The sequence below is a fragment of the Elephantulus edwardii genome, unplaced genomic scaffold (genome assembly GCF_000299155.1).
Source record: "Elephantulus edwardii isolate Elephantulus edwardi_28Jun2011 unplaced genomic scaffold, EleEdw1.0 scaffold00090, whole genome shotgun sequence".
Lineage (NCBI taxonomy): Eukaryota > Metazoa > Chordata > Mammalia > Macroscelidea > Macroscelididae > Elephantulus > Elephantulus edwardii.
Genome location: NW_006399840.1, coordinates 7,255,598 through 7,275,782, shown reverse-complemented (window position 1 = coordinate 7,275,782; position 20,185 = coordinate 7,255,598). Strand labels below are relative to the sequence as shown.

Here is a 20,185-nt window from a genome sequence, read left to right as displayed (position 1 = left end):
TTGTTTATTTTGTTGTTGTTTGAGGGTTAGGGTCTTTTGTTTTTGTGGGGCTTTTTTTAGGATGTCAGTTTAAAGACTAAGGTCTACTCAATCCAATCCGTCATCTTTTTCAACTACTTCCTATGCATCTGTAAGCTGGACAATGAACAAGGATGATTAAAAAAAAATAAAAGAATCTACTTTTGAATTGGGATGTTAGAAGAGAGTGCAGAATATGCCATGATCTACCAAAAGAACAAGCTTCCAAAAGTGCAACCAGGGTGCAACATAGAGGCAAGGACTTTGACACTTCATCTCATACAATTTGGACATGTGATCAGGAGGGATCAGTCATTGGACAACAAGATAGTAGTAGGTAAATTATTCATGTGATTTCATTTACTATCTGATAGTGACTGGATTGGTGGTGGTGTTAGGTGCCATCAAGGCAACGATGACTCTTAGCGACTCTGTGAACAACAGATCTGAACCATACCCTGTCCTGGGTCATCATCACCGACTCTGCCGTGCTTACGCCCATTGTTGTGGTCACTATGTTGATCCATTTGTTGAGAGTCTGTTCTCTTTCACTAACTCTCTACCTTTTCCAACATGATATCTTTTTTTAAAGTATTGGCCTCTCCTTATAACATGCCCAAAATAATGTGAGGTGAATTTTCAACATCCTTGACTTTAAACAGAACCCTGGTTGCACTTTCTTCAAGAGAGATTCGTTTGTTCTCTTGGTGGTCCATTGTATTTCATAGGTGGCTGTCCATTAAGACCCTCCAAGGCAGTTAATTGTGTGAGGAAATTGTCAATCTTTCTTCTACTGAGCAGTTGGTGGATTTGAATCACCTGAGAGACAGGATCTTTTAGTTGCAACCAAACTCACTACTGACCAAGCCATCAGTGCTCCTCTCAATAACTTCAGTCACTATCTATTTGAAAACAAATATTAAGAAAAAAAATGTTAAAAAAAGAAAGAAAATGTTAACTTATATACATCCTAATAGTGATAGCATTTTAAAAAAAAGCACTCAGTAGATATAATATTATTTATTCTTTCATTGTGTCGCAAATCAAACCTTTCATTTGATCGGAAGTTGCTTATTGTTTCTGGATAGCATTAAGACTTTGCCTGATTTTTTTTTATATGACTCTAATGAGTGAAGACCAGATGAGCTGTGGGAGGATATCAAGTGTATCATCCAGGAAGAGTGAAAATGGTTATTGCAAAGAAAGAAGTGGAAGAGAAGACCAAAATGAATGTGAGAAGAAACTCTGAAAATTGCACTGGAGCACAGAGAAGCCAAAACACAAGGAAGAATTCAAGATACTAAAGAGTTGAATAGAAGATTTCAAAATGCAACAAGGGAAGACAATGTAAAATTGTACAATGAAATGTGCAAGGAGTTGGAATCAGAAAATCAAAAGGGCCAAACTTGCTCTGCATTTCTTAAGCTCAAGGAACTGAAGAACAAATTCAAACCTCAAGTTGCTATAATCAAGGATGCTTTAGGCAGAATATTAAATGATCCAGGAAGTATTAAAAGAAGATGGAAGGAATATACTGAGTCACTGTATTGCAAGGAATTGGAAGGCACAGAAGAATTTCACGAAACAACATATGAGCAAGAGCCTGTGGTGATGAAGGAAGAAGTTCAAGCTGCTTTGAAGGAAATAGCAAAAAATAAGCCCCCAGTAATAGATAGTATACCAAATGACATATTTCAGTTAACAGATGCTGCCCTGGACGTGTTCACCAAGAGGTGCCAAGAAATCTGGAGAACAACCACTTGGCCAACTGACTGGAAGAGATCTATATTTGTTCCTATTCCAAAGAAAGGTGACCCAAAAGAGTATGGAAACTATAGAACAGTATCATTGATTTCACATGCAAGCAAGATTCTACTGAAGATTATCCAAAAATGACTGGAACAGCCCAACAGCAGAGAAGTACCAAAAGTGCAGGCTGGGTTTAGAAGGGGTTGTGGTACTAGGGATATTGTAGCTAATATTAGATGGATCTTAGTTGAAAACAGGGAATACCAGAGGAATGTCCATCTGTGTTTCATTGACTATGCAAAGGCATTTGACTTTGTACACCATGACAAACTGTGGCTGACTCAGAGAAGGATGGGAATCCCACAACACTTGATCCTGGTAATGAGAAACCTATATTTGGACCAAGAGGCAGTCATCAGAACAGAGCAAGGGAACACTCAAGGTTCAAAATTGGGAAGGGCGTACGCCAAGGATGGTTCCTGTCTCCATACCTTTTCAACCTGTATGCAGAACAGATTATCCCGGAGGCTGGGCTCTATATGAGGAGAAATGTGGGGTCAAGATTGGTGAAAGATCTAGCAACAGTCTGCGTTATGCAGATGACACAACCCTGCTTGCTTAAACTGAGGAGGACCTAATGCACTTGCTGCAGAGGGTCAAGGACTGCAGTCTCCAGTATGGATTGAGGCTCAATATCAAGAAGACAAAGATTCTCACCACTGGACTAATTGGCAGCGTCAGGATTGATGGTGAAGAGATTGAGATTGTTCATAGCTTTATTTTGCTTGGTTCCACAGTCAACACTCTTGACACCAGTAGTCAGGAAATTAGCAGCCATGGCAAATTGCCATGAGAAACTTTACTGTTAGGGACCTCTCCAAAGTACTGAAGAGCAATGGTGTCTCTCTGGAGACTAAGGTGTGTCTGATACAGGCCATGGTCTTTGCTATCACTTTGTTATGCATTGGAGAGTTGGACAATGACTAAGGAGGATAGAAGGAGAATTGATGCCTTTGAGCTGCGGTGCTGGAGATGAGTATTGAGGGGACCATGGACTGCTAGGAAAACAAACAGATTCATCCTGGAAAGGGTTAAACCGGGCTGTTCCTTGGAGGCAAGGATTCTGAGTCTTTGTCTAACATACTTTGGACATGTTGTAAAGAGAGACCAGTCCTTCGAGAGGGACATCATGCTTCTGAGGGTGGAGGGACAGCGCAGAAGGGGAAGGCCCTCTATTAGGTGGATTGCTTCAGTGACTGGAGTAATCAGGATGGGAGTGTCAGAGACAGTGTGAATGGCACAGGACAAAGCAGAGTTTAGGGCTGTTGTACATAGGGTCGCTATGAGTCGCAAGCAACTCGATGGCACATAACGACAACAACATTTGATAAAAGCTACTGGAGCTAGTTTAAACCATTTATTTTAATGACTCAGAAGCTTTCAAAGACATTGTCATTTCATAAAGCCATCTTTATAATCAATCTCATGATTTTGATTCATTTTTTCCAAAACAAATTGTAATCAGCATTCCGCTTTCATGATTGTAGTGGCCCCTCGTGTTGCAGGTCAAACTAGATACTGATGGGCTCAATTTCATTTTGATGATATTAGTGAGCTTAGGCAGATTGGAAATAATTTTAAGAACTTGTATTTTTCTCATTGAAAATCTATTATGATTCTCATTTTGCCATTCTACATGTACAAAGACTGGGCAAGTAAAACATACAATATTTTTGCAGCCAGTTCTGTTATTATATAAATTCTGCTTTATTTACAAGAAAAATTGTTTCACAACCTCCTTTTTAAAGTGCCTCTGAGTCAAATTGCTAGTTTACCAGTCTCCAGTGAATCAGCTCAAAGAATTGTCCTTCCCAAACTGAGGGTCTCTTCATTTACCCAGGGAGCATCATAAATTCACAAAGTAAGTCTTGATTTACCCTCTGTTTCCAAAAATATTACATTTTTCCTTGGGAGAAGAAACCAAGGAAAATAACTTAGGATATGAAAGAGGAAAGAAATAGTGACAGATAAAGTTATAGAATTAAATCACTGCTTGCTATAAGCTTAACACCAAGAAGCTACAGAATTTCTTTTAGTTTTAACCCTAAGAAAAGCAGAATCTAAAAAATGCAAATGGGATGAGTTTATCATTTTCTCATGACTAGAAAGAACACTATTTTGACTATTTTTCTCTTTCTAATTTAGCTGTGCCCGGTGACCTTTTTTCCTTCCAGGTTTTCTGAAGGAATTTTAGCACATTTGAAGAGGCTTCCCCCACCTTTTTATTTAATTTTTCTATTTTAATCATCAAGTAGTTATTTCTTAGCCTACCAAAGGGCATGTCCTTTGGGTCATAGCCACCAGCTCAATTGATTCTTCTTTATTTGCAAAGATGCCATTCTCAGGAGAAGTGTGGTTTATCTTTTACATATATATGCACATGCCACAGTCGAGAATTAGAGGAAACCCACAGAGGTTAATTAGGTCCCCCAATCTTAAGGCGATTTAATGTGTAGGCCACAATTTAACATATCTAAACCATGCTGAAGCTGCTAAAATATCATTCGGAAGACACATACGACTACTGAATTCTTAAAACAGCATCTGAAAGGCTCAAAATCACTGGCAGTAAGAGAGATCATTGTATAAATCAAAACTGCAGTGAGATACTGTCTCACCCCAGTAGCAGTGGCAAAGTTTAACAGGACAATAAGCAATAACCTTTGGAAAGGATGTAGAAATATTGCAACTCTCACACAGTGTTAGTGAGATTGTAAAATGGTACAACCACTCAGGAAAGCAGTTTGGTGTTGCCACATAAAGCCGAACATTGAAATTCCATATGACCCAGCTATTTCTTGCTGGGAATATACCCCAAGGGAAGAGAACCGAGACACAAATGGAGGGTTGTATACACATGTTCATAACAGCGTTATTCACAATAACAAGAATATGGAAACAGCCCAAATGTCCATCAACTAATGATTGAATTTAGAAATAGTGATACATTCACATGATGGAACACTATGCAGCACTAAGTAGCAACAATTTTGAAAAATACTACACAACATGTATTATGCTTAGTGAACTCAGTCTCATAGCAACAATTACTGCATATGTCCACTTTTTTAAAAATAGAAAGATAACTAGTAAATGTGTATAGGTGCACAGAGGGAAGAGACGAGGTTGCTGAGAGTGGAAGGGGCAGCCAATCACCGAGATGACAGAGTTTGATGGGCAGAGAGAGGTGGGGATGAAGAAATTAGGAAAGATCCAGTAAGGATCTGAAAAGGCAGGGTATTAGCAGTCATAGATCAAAAATGATTACTTATATAAAACACAATGTTAAAAAAAAACCCAAGAATTATTTGCTTTTATTAAGTTAATCGCATCCATTAATTACCATGTAATGGTAATTATTACCTAGAAATGTTTATCTGAAAAAACAAATGAGCTTTGTAAACTTCAATTTGACTGATTTTTTAAAAAATAGGATCTGAGATTATCTCCATGTTGATTGATCATATAGTTTGTTATTTCTACTTATAAGAAAGAATTGCTAATTAATTTTCAACACTGTTACAAAATAGTATAGTACTTCAATGTACTTTAATGTTTATAAAAAGAAACCTATGGAAAAAAAAACCACTCAAGCTAGAACATTTCAGAAAAGTAAAACTTGCTGCTTTAAGAAACAAGGAGATGAAAACAAAGAGCAATTTTTACAGTGTCAATCTTAAAAGAAAGCCTTAAGTGTCTGGTCTTGAGAAATATTTTCTTATAATTTTTTATTTCTATATTAGTAACTATCTCTTATGAAAATGCTTTTTACATTGTCCTATGATTGTAATTGTTTTTCCTTTGGTTTGGTAAAATATAGTGTTTTTTGAAAACTACTTCAATTTCACCCTGTATATTTGAGCTGTAAGCTAAGGAAACACTGAATAAAGTTTATGCATTATTTTCAAATATCATTTTTATATAACAGTATAATTTTCAAATTTGTCATTGAATCTAGACAGAAAAAAACTCTTGTATATCTCAATTCCCTGGAGAAATGCTCATCTGTCAGGCTAAATAGTGGCATTTTTTTTTCTTTTATACCTCAACATTTCCTTTAGAGTAATTTTAGTTTATGACGAAAGTGCAGTTAAAGAGATTTCTGAATATCTTCAACATTCATGTCCCATCCTTGGCATTAGTAATATCTAATGAGGAAGCAGGAGATTTCCGTGATTGTCTCAAGTTTTCCAGTTCTGTAGTGAAACCCTTCTCCAGCAGTGAAGTAAATCATGGCTCTTTAACCATTAAGCAACCACTCAGCAATTGCTTTGCATTGATTGATTTAGGAGAGAGATTATTTTATTCAATTTCACATTGTGCTGTTCTTTTAATAGAATAGTCATGTATAGAATAAAAGAGGCAATCATATTTGCTGTATATCTTTCTTTTTCCTAGAAATCACTTCTTTTGTCCCAAAGTAGTCTTTATAGTGTTCCTAGTACTTTTATCTCAGGGGAGGGGAGGAGAGAAAGACAGAGAGCAAGAGGGAGAGAGAGAAAGAGAGAGAGAGAGAGAGAGAGAGAAAGATTGACTATGGGAAACTTGGTCAAATCTAATTTCACCAGGGCTGCTCATCCAGTCAGTATATGCCCTGCTTCTCAAGGCTCCAATTTAGGGAGTATTTATAATTCATACATTCACACATTCTGGATTATTTTCTCATTATTGGAGTTGACTGTCTCATGTCCTAAAATGCAAGTGAGTTAAAAGTCAAACCTGAAAGTTAAAATAAATACATGGGAGGGGGGTTTTAAGAGGAGCATTTTATGAATTCTCTTTATAAACTCCCTTTTTAAAAAAATGTTATTTGAAATTTGAGACCCAGAGTGAAATGAGGTCTTTGCATCTCTGTTAGGCTTGCACAGGTGGTGGGTGCACCTTGAGCCAGGCCAGCCAGGCCCTCACCGATGAGAACATTCCAGAAGGAGTGCCATCCCCCACAGTGCACTCATATTCACCTGACTCCTTTAACATCTCCTGGACTGAGCCCGAATATCCGAATGGTAAGTGAACTCTTTTAGCCTCAAGTTAAAAAGATGATTAGTAAAGGTAAATTAATATTCTAAATGGCAGCTTATATGTGGTGCTTAATTTTTAATGATCATTTTAGCACATAAAATACCTGAGATAGTATCATTGTCTGTAGTTGGGAGATTGTGGTTTTTAGGCTAACACACAATTTTGGTGGCTCAAAAGTGCTCCCTTTTGATAGTTCTTGTGTACTGCATCTTATTGTTAGCACGCTTTGGAAAAGGTGAGGAGAACAAGAAATGCCACTGTGAGACAGAAATTGTATTCTCAATGACTTCTGTTTTGACAGCCATTAGTTCTTTCTTTAAGAAATAGAGAAGTGAAAGTTCATGTACATACTTTATTTCAAAAAGCTTTTTATTCAATATGTTTATCTGAAAAGAGATCAGTCACTGGAACTCTGTATTTTTAATGCACTATTTATAAGGATTTTAGCAATTCTTATTTAACTGACATGGACTACCTGTATTCCTAATCAAACTGTATGTATCCTTATACATTTAGAGAATCAAACTAGTCAGTTAAACTTATCTGTGATGAAATTTTATTGTATACATTGTATATATAATGATTTTTGTAAAAATGGCTCTATTTGTTTATTGGAAATATCTTTAAGAGTCCTATAACACAATACCATTGTATCCTGATAGAAGATTACATGATATAAAATGTTACACTTTGTTCTAAGTTAATTCAGTATTGTGTATTTAATACTGTTAACCAGAATTGGGGGGGGGCGGGAAGAAGGTTAATAAATTGTCTTGTGTTTACTATAGTAACTATTCCAGTCATGCCATTTAAATTAAACTTTTGTCAAATGCAACAAATATATTTGAGATAATGGAAAGGGAGTGGCTGTATATGCTTCTGAAGTTATTCTTGTGATTTTACCAATTTCCTAAAAATAAGTGTATATCTTTTTGATACTTCTATGAAATGATAAAAAATCTGATCACCTTTCTTAATCTAGAAAGAACTATGGTCCACAGGCAACAAAGAAAATGCAAATGCTCTATACCAATTGTATTGTGCAGTGTGCCATTACATAATTTATACAGTGGAGTGTATTCTATCTTCCCAACTGGTATTTGCAATTGGTTCTACAACAGATTGTAAGTCCTAAATTAATTAAAGAAATTCTATCACTTACAATTTGTTCACTTACAAGCAAAGAATATTTGTGTGTAAAGTTTTATCCACGTAAAAGCAGCTCCTTATTATGATTTCTGTACTTAACAGCAGGTTTTAAATTAATTGAGCAAGAAGAATCAGAGAAATTTCAGAGATGTGTGGAAAGTTCCAATTATATCCCTAACATTGTGCTTAATTAAAGCAAAATTTTGAGAATTATGTGTATAAGTAGGGGCAATGGTTAAAACTTTAAAAGTACTCATTTTCCTTGAAAATATCCGTAAAATTAATGAACTTTTAGCTAAACTTACAAAGAAAAGATGTTTAGAGGACAATTGTTATCAATACTGTATGAAATCTTTTAAGAGACAGAAAAAAAGAAGGGATTACTCCCTAAATTATCCTATAGAACACAGGTAGTGCTAAAATTCAGATAAGAAAAAAGGCACAAAAGAAAAACGACATGTCAATATCGCTTATAAATATAGATGTACAAATCTTGAACAAAAATCAACATATTAAAATATTCATATACCATAACTAAGCAGAAACTGTTTAAGGAATGCAGGGATGGTTCAACATTAGAAAATTAATAAACATGATACATCAAAGCAGTAGAACAAAGAGGGCACCCTCTGGATGCAGAAAAAAGACATCTGATACAAATCCAACACTATTTCCTGATGAAATGATAATTTAAGACATTTTTGAGAAGCTAATAGTCAACTTATTGGAAAAAAGACTGATAGTATTCCCTTGGATAATACCCACTCTCCTTACTTCTGTTTAGTATTAAAAAAGACAAAAAAAAAAAAAAAACAAAAACACCCAGAATGGAAAAGAATAGATAAAATGATTTCTTATCACTGATGATATGATCTTGTGATTGTTATGTGATATCGCCTGTCATACTGATTCATACTGACCATATGTACACTAACTCTGAAATCTGACAATCTTGAGCCAGTCTCATCTTCTCCAACAGACTTAATCCCATTTCTCCAGTCACTGAGTAAATCAATCTCATCCTGTGTCTTCCACTCCTGTGCTGTCCCTTCACCTTTCCAAGCATGGTGTCCCTCTCCAAGGATAGATCCCTCCTGTACACGTGCCCAAAGTAAGTGAGATGGAGCCTCACATTCCTTGTCTCAGGAAGCATGCTGGTTTCACCCTATTCAGGACAGATTTTTATTGTTCTCCTGGCAGTCCTTGGTATGTTCAACACTCTTCTCCAGCACCACAATTCAAAGGCATTGATTTTTCTATTATTCTTATTGCCCAAATCTCTGATGATAGCCAGTCATTGCAAAGGTCATGGGCTGGATCAGGTTCACCTTAGTTTCCAGACTACATCATTTTTCTTCGGTCCATAGAGATATCCCTGACAGCTTATTTTTTCAATGCAAGTCATCTTTTGATTTTCTGACTGCTGTCAAAAGTGTTGATTGTGGAACCAAGCAAGATGAAGTTATCAACAACCTCAATTTCTTCTCTTTCCATCATGAAGCTGCTGATGAGCCCAGCTTCAGTCCATATTGAAGACTACAGTCCTGGACCTTTTGCAGCAAATGTCTCGTATTCTCTTCAGTTTCAGCAACCAAGGTTCTGTCATTTGCATAACACAGGTTGTTGATGAATCTTCCCACAATCCTAATGCCATATTCCTCCTCATAGAGCCCAGTCTCCTGAACAATCTGTTCTGCATATAGATTAAAACTGCATAGAATTAAGATTCATACTTGATGCACATCTTTCATAATCCTGAACCATGCAGTGTTTCCTTGCTCTGTTCTAACTACTGCTTCCTTGTTCAAGTGTAAGTTTTGCATCAGCACAATCAAGTATTCTAGGATTCCTATTCTTCTCAAGCTTAGCCACAATTTGTTATGATCCACAGAGCCAAATGCCTTTGTATAGTCAATGAAATACAGATAGACATTCCTCTGATCTTATATATAAGAAATATCAGAGAGTACAAAAAACCTCTTCTAGAACTAATAGAGGAAATTAGCAAAGTTACAGCTTAACAAATCATCATGATAACTCTAAGGGGGAAATTACAATAGCATCTAAGAGAAACAATGCCTAGGAATAAAACTAACTAGGACCTCAAAGGATTTCTATAATAAGATATATAAAACATTGGTAAAGATATTTAAAAAGACTTAAATAAATGAAAATTTTTTTCATGCTTATGGGTTAGAAAACTTGTGGGGTTAATACGTCAGCACTACTCAAAGCGTTTTATGGATGTCATTTTGATTAAAATTCCAACAGACTTCTTTATTGAAACAATAAAACAAAACAAAGAGACAAAGGAGGGAATAATTTCCTTAATAGACAATAAATAGAAAGAGCCCAGAATAAATAAAACAACATTGAAATAAAGCCACAGGAAAAGGAATTATAGTTCCTGTATTGAAATATGCTATAAAGCTTTAAGAAAATATTCAAGGCTGAATTTACAGGACTGAAGAATAGTATAGAGAAAATAGTGAATTAAGTTGGAATCAACAAAAGATAGAAGGAATATACAGATGCAGAGAACTCGCATGAAATAAACAACGCTCAACACTTCAGAAGATTGTATATGATCAAGAGACAAGGCTACAACTCAAACAAGGTAAGTAGTAGTGGTGAAAAATAAGGTCACAGAAGTAGACAAAATTTCAATTAAAGCTTTTAAACAAACAGATGCTGCCTTGGAAGTACTTACTCGTCTCTGCCAAAAATTTGGAAGAAAATTTTCTGACCAGCTGACTAGAACAAATCATATTTGTGTCCATTCCCCCCAAAAAAATATTAATATAACACACATAAAATCTTGCAGAAGATTCTTTTAAAATGGCTGGAACTGTGCATTGATAGAGAACTCCCAGAAATTAAGACTGGACTCCATAGAGACTGTGGAATGACTGAGAAACATCATTGTCGTTATGACGTGAGTCAGAAAGCAGAGAATAAGAGAAAAATGTTTGATTATACTTTACTGACACAAAGATGTTTATCAAAGACATTTGAACCTGTGGATCATAATGAATTGTAGCAAACATTAAAAATAAGGGGAATCCCAGAACATTTAAGTAAGCTCATGCAGAATCTGTATATAGACCAAGAAACACTTGTTCAAACCAAACAATTGCATGCTGCAAGTTTTAAAACCAGATAAAGATATCCATCAAGATTGTATTTTTTTTCACCATACATATTCAATTTACATGCTGAGCAAATAATCTGAGAAGCTAGTGTATATGAAGAGGAATGTACCACCGGGAGGAGGAAGGCTTGCCAATACCCCATAAAATGCAGATAGCACAAACATTCTTGCTAAAATCAAAGAAGACTTGAAGCATTTATTTATGAAGTACAAAGACTATGTAATTTTCAGTATGGATTGCCTAAAGCAAAGAAAACAAAAGATTTTCACAACTGCATCAGTATACAACAGCATGATAGGTGAAGAAAAGATTGAAGTTATCAAGGACTTCATTTCACATGCATACACAATCAATGCCCATGGAAGAAAGAAGCAGTCAAGAAATCAAAGGAGCACTGGACAAACCTGCTATTAAGAACTTCTTTAAAATTGTTGTTGTTATGTGCTATCGAATTGCCTGCAACTCATAGCGACCCTATGTACAATAGCCCTAAACCTTGCCTTACCTTGTGCCAATCTTATTGTCTTTGACACACCTAGTCCCAATACTCCAGTTACTGAATCAATCCCTCTCATCAAAGGTCTTCCTATCTTAAGCTGTCCCTCCACTCTCCCCTGCACGCTGTCCCTCTCGAAGGACTGGTCACTCCTGGTAATGTGCCCAGAGTATATCTGATGGAGCTTCAGAATCCTTGCCTCCAAGGAGCAGCCTGATTTAACCACTCCAGGACTAACTAAAGAATAAAGATATTAGTTTAAAAATACACCTTATCCAAGCAATATTTACAATTAATATGAATGTAAAAGTTGGACAATGATTAAATAAGGCAGAAGAATAATTGATGCTTTTAAATTTTTTTGGTGAAAGAAACGGAATGCATTGTTTACTGACGCAGGGTACATAAACCTATCTTAAAAGAAGTGCAGTGAGGATGATCCTTGAAGAAGAGAATGGTGAGACTTTGTCTGACATACTCAGAGTATGTTATCAGAATGGACCAATACCTGGAGAAGGTCTTCATATTTGATATTGTGCGGTGTTGTTGTTGTTATAGCCGTCGAGTCGCCTGCGACTCATAGCAACCCTATGTACAACAGTCCTAAACTCTGCCCTATCCTGTGCCAATCTCATCATCACCTACCCCCATTACCCCAGTCACTGAATCAATCCATCTCATCGAGGCTCTTGCTATCCTACTCTGTCCCTCCACCCTCCCTAGCATGATGTCCCTCTACAAGGATTGGTCCCTCCTTGCAACATGTCCAAAATATGTCACACGAAGCTTCAGAATCCTTGCCTCCAAGGAGCAGCCTGGCTTCACACTCTCCGGGACAACCATGTTTGTTTTCCTAGCAGTCCATGGTATATTCAATATTCTTCTCCATCAGCTCAAAGGAATAAATTCTCCTTCTGTAATCCCTAGTCATTGTCCAGCTCTCTGATGCATAGCAAGTGATTGCAAAGATCATGGCATGTAGCAGGCGCACCTTAGTCTCCAGACTCATATCTTTGCACTTCAGCACTTTAGACAGGTCTCTAACCACAGACTTTCCCATTTCAATACGTCTTTTAATTTCCTGGCTGCTGGTGCCAAGAGTGTTCACTGTGGAGCCAAGCAAACCAAAACTGTGAACAATCTCAATCTCTTCACCATCCATTACGATGCTGCCAATAGGCCCAGTGGTGAGAATATTTGTTTTCTTGATATTGAGTCTCAGTCCATACTGAAGACTGCAGTACCTGACCTTCCACAGCAAGTGCTTCAGGTCCTCCTCAGTTTCAGCAAGCAGGGTTGTGCCATCTGCGTAACACAGATTATTGATTCTCCCTCCAATCCTGATGCCATATTTCTCCTCATATAGCCCAACCTCCCAGATAACCTGCTCTGCATAAAGATTGAAAAAGTATGGAGACAGGCTACAGCTCTGGTGTGCACCCTTCCGTTTTGAACCATGCAGTGTTTCCTTGCTCTGTTCTGATGACTGCCTCCTCGTCTAAGTATAGGTTTTGCATTAGCATGATCAAATGTTCTGGGATTCCCATTCTTTTCAGAGTTAGCCACACTTTGTTATGATCCACACAGTCAAATGCCTTTGTGTAATCAATGAAACAATGATACACATTCTTCTAGTACTCCTTGCTTTCATCCAAGATCCATCTGACATTAGCTACAATATCCCTAGTACCACGAGCCCTTTTGAAACCAGCCTGCACTTCTGGTAGTTCTCTGTTGATGTGCTGTTCCAGTCGTTTTTTTTATAATCTTTAGCAGAATCTAGCTCAAATGTGATATTACTGCTATTGTTCAATAATTTCCACACTCTGTGGGATCACCTTTCTTTGGAATTGGAACAAATATAGATCTCTTCTAGTCAGTTGGCCACATGGTTGCTCTCCAGATTTCTTTGCACAACTTGATGAGCACATCTAGGGCAGTATCTGTTAGTTGAAATACGTCAATTGGCATACCATCAATTCCTAGGGCCTTATTCTTAAAAAGCAGTCTAACTTCTTCTGTCATCACCATAGGCTCTTGCTCATATATGATCCACCCCAGTCAGAGTAGCAAAATTTAACAGAACAGCAAGCAACAAATGCTGGCAAGGTTGTGGAGAAACTGGAACCCTTATTCACTGTTGGGAGTGTAAAATGGTGCAACCACTGTGGAAGGCAGTATGGCGCTTTCTCAAGAAGTTGCAAATAGAAATACTATTTGACCCACCAATTCCACTAATGGGAATATGCTCCAAAAAGACCATAACTGACATCCAAGCAGATATATGCATACCCACGTTTACTGGGGCTTTGTTCACAATAGCAAGGAGTTGGAAGCAACCTAAGTGCCCATCAACAAATGAATGGATAGAGAAGCTGTGGTATATTCACACAATGAAATACTATGCTGCACTGAAAAACAAGGAACTCATGCGATATTATTCAAAATGGGGGACCCTGGAGGACATTATGCTGAATGAGGTATCTTAGTCACAAAAGGACAAATATCGCATGGTGTCACTGTTGTAAAACAGGACTGACCTCAGGGTTGGGGGGCCTGAGAAAGATGGGTTCAATAATGTATATTGCATTGAAACAGATGAGAAGGAAAACTGTTTAAAAAGGATATGTTATTAGGTATTTTTGTCATAACAGGAGTCTAGAGTGAAGGCTGTATAGCGGAGTGGACCTAGGAGGAGGGATTGTAAAACAATGAAAGGGATTTTCTATTACTTTTCCAAGAGGGTAGTGCACTACAGGAGAGGGTTGGGAGGGGAGAAAAGTGCAACAGTGAATGAATGGAAATCCAAAGTCTCCATAAATTTTCATTGAAATTAATAATAAATTTAAAAAAATCTTCTGTGTCTGCCAATTCCTTTTGGTATAATGACTCTGTATACTCTTTCCATCTTTTTTTTAATACTTGCAGGGTCACTCAATATTTTGCCCAAAGCATCCGTAAGTATTGCAAATCGAAGCTTGAATTTCCTCTTCAGTTCCTTGAGCTTAAGAAATGCTGAGCGAGTCGGCCTCTTTGATTTTCTGACTCCAGCTCTTTGTACATTTCATTAAAATACTTGATCTTGTCGCACAGCCTTTTGAAATCTCCTGTTCAGCTCCTTAATGTCTTGATTTCTTCCTTCTTCTTTTGCTTCTTGGTGCTCCCGTGCAATATTCAGAGTCTCTTCTGACATCCATTTTGCTCTTTTCTTCCTCATCCATCTTTGCAATCACCTTTTGCACTCTTCCTCGCTGATAGTCTTGATATCCTCCCATAACTCATCTGGTCTTCGCTCATTAGTTTCCAAGGCCTCAAACCTGCTCCTGACATGGTTCTGAAATTCAGGTGGGATAGACTCAAGGTTATATTTTGGTTCCTATGGGCTTGATTTCACTTTCCTTAGCTTCAGCTTAAATTTGCTTTTTAGTAGCTGGTGGTCTGTTCCACAATCAGCACCCAGCTTAGTTTTCACAGCTGATATTGCGCTTCTCCAGCGGTTCTTTCCACAGATGTAATCAATCTGATTCCTACACATACCATCAGGTGAAATCCAGGTATATAACCTGCGTTTATGTTTCTTGTAAAATGTATTTGCAATGAATAAATTGTTGATTGGGCAAAATGCAATCATTCTATCCTAGTTTCATTTCTGTCACCAAGTTCATGTTTTCCAACTACTGATCCTTCTTCTCTGTTCCCAACATTCACATTCCAGTCACCCATCACTATTAATGCATCTTGGTTGCATGTTCGATCGATCTCTGACTGCAAAAGATGGTAGAAATCATCTATTTCCTCTTCTTTGGCTCTGATTGTTGGTGCATATATTTGAATGATAGTGGTATTCACTGGATTTCCTTGTATATTTATGGATATTATCCTGTCACTTACAATATTGTATTTTAAGGCAGATCTAGAAATGACTTTTTTAACTCTGAAAGCAACCCCATTTTTCCTCACCTTTTCCTCTCCAGCATAATATGATCATCCGATTCAAAATATCCCATGCCAGTCCATCTCATCTTGCCAAAGCCTAGTATGTTAATATTTATGTGGTCCATTTCTTCCTTGACAATATCTAATTGTGTAGGACAAGTAAAAGAAAAGGAAGACCCTCAACAAGATATATTGACATTGTCACTGCAAAAAATGTGCTTGAATACTGAAGAAATCATGAGAATGATGTAGGATCTGGTAGGATTTCTTATATAAGATTGCAGTGAGTCAGACCTGACTTGAGGACAGGTAGCAAAAGCATGTTGCTATTGTTGTTGTTGATAGCTGTCAAGTCGAGCACAACTCATAGTGACCCTATGAACAAAAGGCCTGAAGCCTTTCTATAACTATTGTCATTTATCAAAATTCATAAGGTTTCTAGAAGCATGTTGTTTAGGAGGTGGATGCCATTCCTACTTCCAAAAGCAAAAACATAGAGCTACAATAATAAAAATTGTCTGGTACTGGTACAAAAATACAGTCCAGCAGAATAACAATAAACTCACATATTGATATTCAATTGATTTTTTACAAGAATGTGAGGTCCATTCTATAATGAACAATTGGAGTTTGACATTTAGAAAAATTAAGTAGCATGATTCATGCCTCACGCTGCACACAAAAACAAATTTAAAACGGATTAAATACCTAAATGTGCAAACGAAAACAGTAAACATATTAGAAGAAGAGGCAACGGCAAGGCGGATCTTTCAACAAAGGATTAGTTAATATTATGACATAGAAACCAAAAGAAAAAGAAAAAAATAAATTGGTCCACCAAAATTTGTTTTTAAATGTCAGGCTCCTAACTGAAATGTCAATGCCTTGAATCAACCAGTCACTCAGGGGCAGAAAATGGTTAATATCCCTCACAAAATGTCCCATGTCAAGCCATCTCAAGAATACTGAAGAGCAACGACATCAGGCTGGAGACTAAGGTGTTCCTAATCCAGGCTATAGTCTTCGCAGTTATGTGCTATGCATCAGGGAGTTGGACAGTGACTAGGGATGATACAGAATTGATGCCTTTGAGCTGTGGTGCTGGAGAGGAGTGTTGAGTATACCATGGACTGCTAGGAGAACGAACAGGTTTGTCGTGGAGAAGGTGAAGCCAGAAGGCTCCTTGGAGTCAAGGATTCTGAAGCTTCATCTGACATACTTTGGGTATGTTGCAATGAGGGACTGGTCCTTGGAGAGGGACATCATGTTTGGGAGAGTGGAGGGACGGTGCAGGAGAGGAAGATCCTTGATGAAATGGATCGATTCTGTGATTGGGGTGGTAGGAGTGAGTGTGTTGGAGATGGCGAGGTTGGCACAGGATAGAGCACCGTATAGGGCTCTTGTATAGGTCGCCATGAGTCACAAGTTACTTGATGGCACATAACAACATCAACAATCCCTCACAAAAATTTAAAGCATCAGAAATCTGATGTAAGGTCACTATGATTGGTAATAAAATTCTGACAACTCCACAGTAGAAAGATAGGCAGTCTCCTCCCATGTTATTTACTGCCTCTGAAAATCAACTAGTATGTCAGCTACGGGTTGGTTTTGACTTCGTGGTACAAAACAACAATAACAGATTAAGACCATCTGAGGGCCTTTATTGAAATAGATTCCAGAGTTTCACCCTGGATAATCTGAATCAGATTCTCTTACTGTTTTTGTTTTCACCAAAATGCTGAGTATATTAAAATAATTTTATCTTATTACTTTCTAGGTATCAGCCACTCTCATGTATAGAGAAGGTTGTTGTTGTGTACCACAGAGTCAAAACTGACCCATAGCTGACTCTCTACTGGGTTTTTAGAGGCAGTTAATCACCTTGGAGGAGATTGTCCATCATTCTCCTGCAGGCTGCTGGCCTCAAACCACATGCTTTTGGGATTTCAGCACAGCTTCTTGCCAGTAGGCACCAGAGCTCAGGAAGGTGGAATATACTTACTCTCTAATTTCAGGTTTTTAAAGTTCTCATGGGGAAAATCCATATGAACAAATATTTGTTAAATAGAGGTATGCTGAGGGAGGGTGAAATTCTTGAAGGACAGGTTCTCAAGGATACAGTGTAGCATTTGGCATTATCATCCTTACACATCTTCTCTTAGTTGGAGCAGGCAACAGGACACATAGCATTTAGACAGTACTCTCTAGAAAATTCTTCTTTCCTGGTTCTGCACACGACAGGTTCCAAAATGTGGCTTTATTAGCCAGTTATGCACCTAAATGGATTATTTTATTAGGGCTTTGTAAACATAAAAAGCGGTTTTTGGTACAAAATTAAACCTAAATTATGATTATGGCATATATTTTCCAATTCAACTGTGTGTGGGATAAAACGTGAGAATGATAGAAAAATCCTGATATTAATTTCCAATCTTATGCATTAGTAACTTTAACCAGAATTCCTGGATGCTAACAACAAAGGAGTAACTCCACTGCTAACTAAGAGATTCAAGGTTTACATCCACCATAAGAGACCTCATCAGAAAGATGTGGTGTTTCACTTTTCAAAAGTCAGTTTTAAAAACTCTGTGGAGAAAACACTTCTATTCTGATCCACGCCAAGTCACCACAAGTAAGAACTGACTGGTAGATTTGAACTGCCTCCCTTTAAGTTGCTGTACTTGAATGAGTATGGCTAAGAAGATTGCTCTGTGCTTTTGGATAACCTGTACGAAAGGGCTAAGGTAATGCACTCTACCATTCTGGTTTGGGATGTCTTGTCTGGTTTCAAACTTGGTCCTGTGCCACAGGGTTTGTGCTATTTGCTCATTGCTTAGGAGCTTGTTTCATAATCAACAAATTTTTCCTATTCTATACTATACCAGCAGCACCTGTTGTTGTTTGTTGTTATGTTGCCTATGACTCATAGTGACCCTATGAATAACAACCCTAAACCCTGATCTATCTCTTGCCAATCTGATTGTCTCCGACACACCTACCCCTATTTCCCTAGTGACGGAATCAATCCATCTCATTGACATTTACCTACTAAGTGCTTAATTGGAAAAAGTGTTAATCATATAAAAGCATACATATAAAACATACATTTATTACATAAAGAGGCGAACGTACTATTTGAACTGTACCATCTTTCATTTTCCATTTAGTATTATGATGGAGATATATTCCAGTGGCAGTAGCTCAAACTCATTCCTTCTAATAGAGATAGAGATTCCTGGCAGATGAAATCACACTTTATAAGACGTATCTTTTATTGACACATTTAAGATTCCAAGATTTTGCTATTACAAATAATCCTGCTTACTATTAATTGTTTATTAATTGTTTTCATCTGCCAAATTTAGTCTTCAGGTACTAAATCATTATCACTTGATTTACAAAAAAGGGTTTGTCAGTTATATTCACTTAACTGTCTTTTGCATCATACAGCTCCAAACATTACGTTGTGAGACTTCACCTTTGTGTTTTTCAACTTTAGTCTCTGTTCTTGTTTTCAAAGATGTTCCTTGCTGATTACAGTTTAGAGTTGGATTTTAAAAGTCTTTTGTGATCAAAGAACAATTCTTTTTATCCAAGATGTATAAAAACTCAAACTCCTCAGCACTGAATAAGAACTGGCATCTAACTGAGCACCTTCCAGTGGATTTTCAGAGGCTGTTAATCTCACAGGACGAGATTACCTTTCTCAGGCACATAAATTGGCAGATTTTCACTGCCAGCCTTAGGGTTGTCAGTTCAACTCTCTACCCACTAGACCACAGAGGTCCTTAAGCTGAATAAGAACCCTAAGCCCTACCTTATGCAAGAGATTGACTCCTCCATTAGCCACCATGAACAAGTAATGTAAGGTTTTCTTATTTAATAAATTCTGACTTGTATTGTGTAGATTCTCATGAGCCACACTTCCTTTTCTTTTCAGACATTTAGATCTTAGAATCATTACATATATTTTGTTCCACACGCTTGTTAAAATCAATGCATATATGCTAATATACACTGTTGAGTCTGGGGCTGGCCTTAAACTCTTGAGCAGTGGTTCTAGTCTGGAAGCTGATATCTCACGTCTTGAGGGGAGTCATGTAAGGACAGTTTTCGGTGTGTTTGATTCGTGATATTGTTTTTTCCGCCTCCACAAGCAGGTGTCAGTTGGCCTTTGGCCCCTTTTGGTTACCAAGGTGGAGGCCTGTTCAAGACTGTATACCAATGAAGGAATTTTTCTTTTACTTTTCAAAGAGAAGAGTGAACTGGGGGTGGGTTGAGGGGGCAGAGAGAAAAGTGAAACAATGAGTGAATGGAAATCCAAAAATCTCTATAAATGTTCATTAAAATGAATAAAAATTTTTTACAAAAATCATTCATTTTAGAATGAACATTCTTTAATTGGTATAGCATTTGTGTCTCTATTTGCTGTAGTGAATAACTTGCAGTTGCTGTGATGCTGAACATTGTGCCATGTTGTTGTTGTTATGTGCCATCGAGTTGCTTGTGACTCATAGCGACCCTATGTACAACAGCCCTAAACTCTGCTCTGTCCTGTGCCAATCACACTGTCTCTGACACTCCCATCCCAATTATCCCA

The 20,185-nt window shown here is 37.4% G+C and overlaps 1 protein-coding gene across 1 annotated transcript in view; it reads left to right on the top strand.

Moving 5' to 3' along the window:
* Positions 1 to 20,185, top strand: part of USH2A (Usher syndrome 2A (autosomal recessive, mild)) — a 1,454,174-nt gene that overhangs the window by 817,401 nt on the left and 616,588 nt on the right. Inside the window, exon 34 of the mRNA XM_006890571.1 lies at positions 6,686 to 6,833. Coding sequence (XP_006890633.1) covers positions 6,686 to 6,833 — 148 coding nt within the window. The remainder of the gene's footprint in view (positions 1 to 6,685; positions 6,834 to 20,185) is intronic.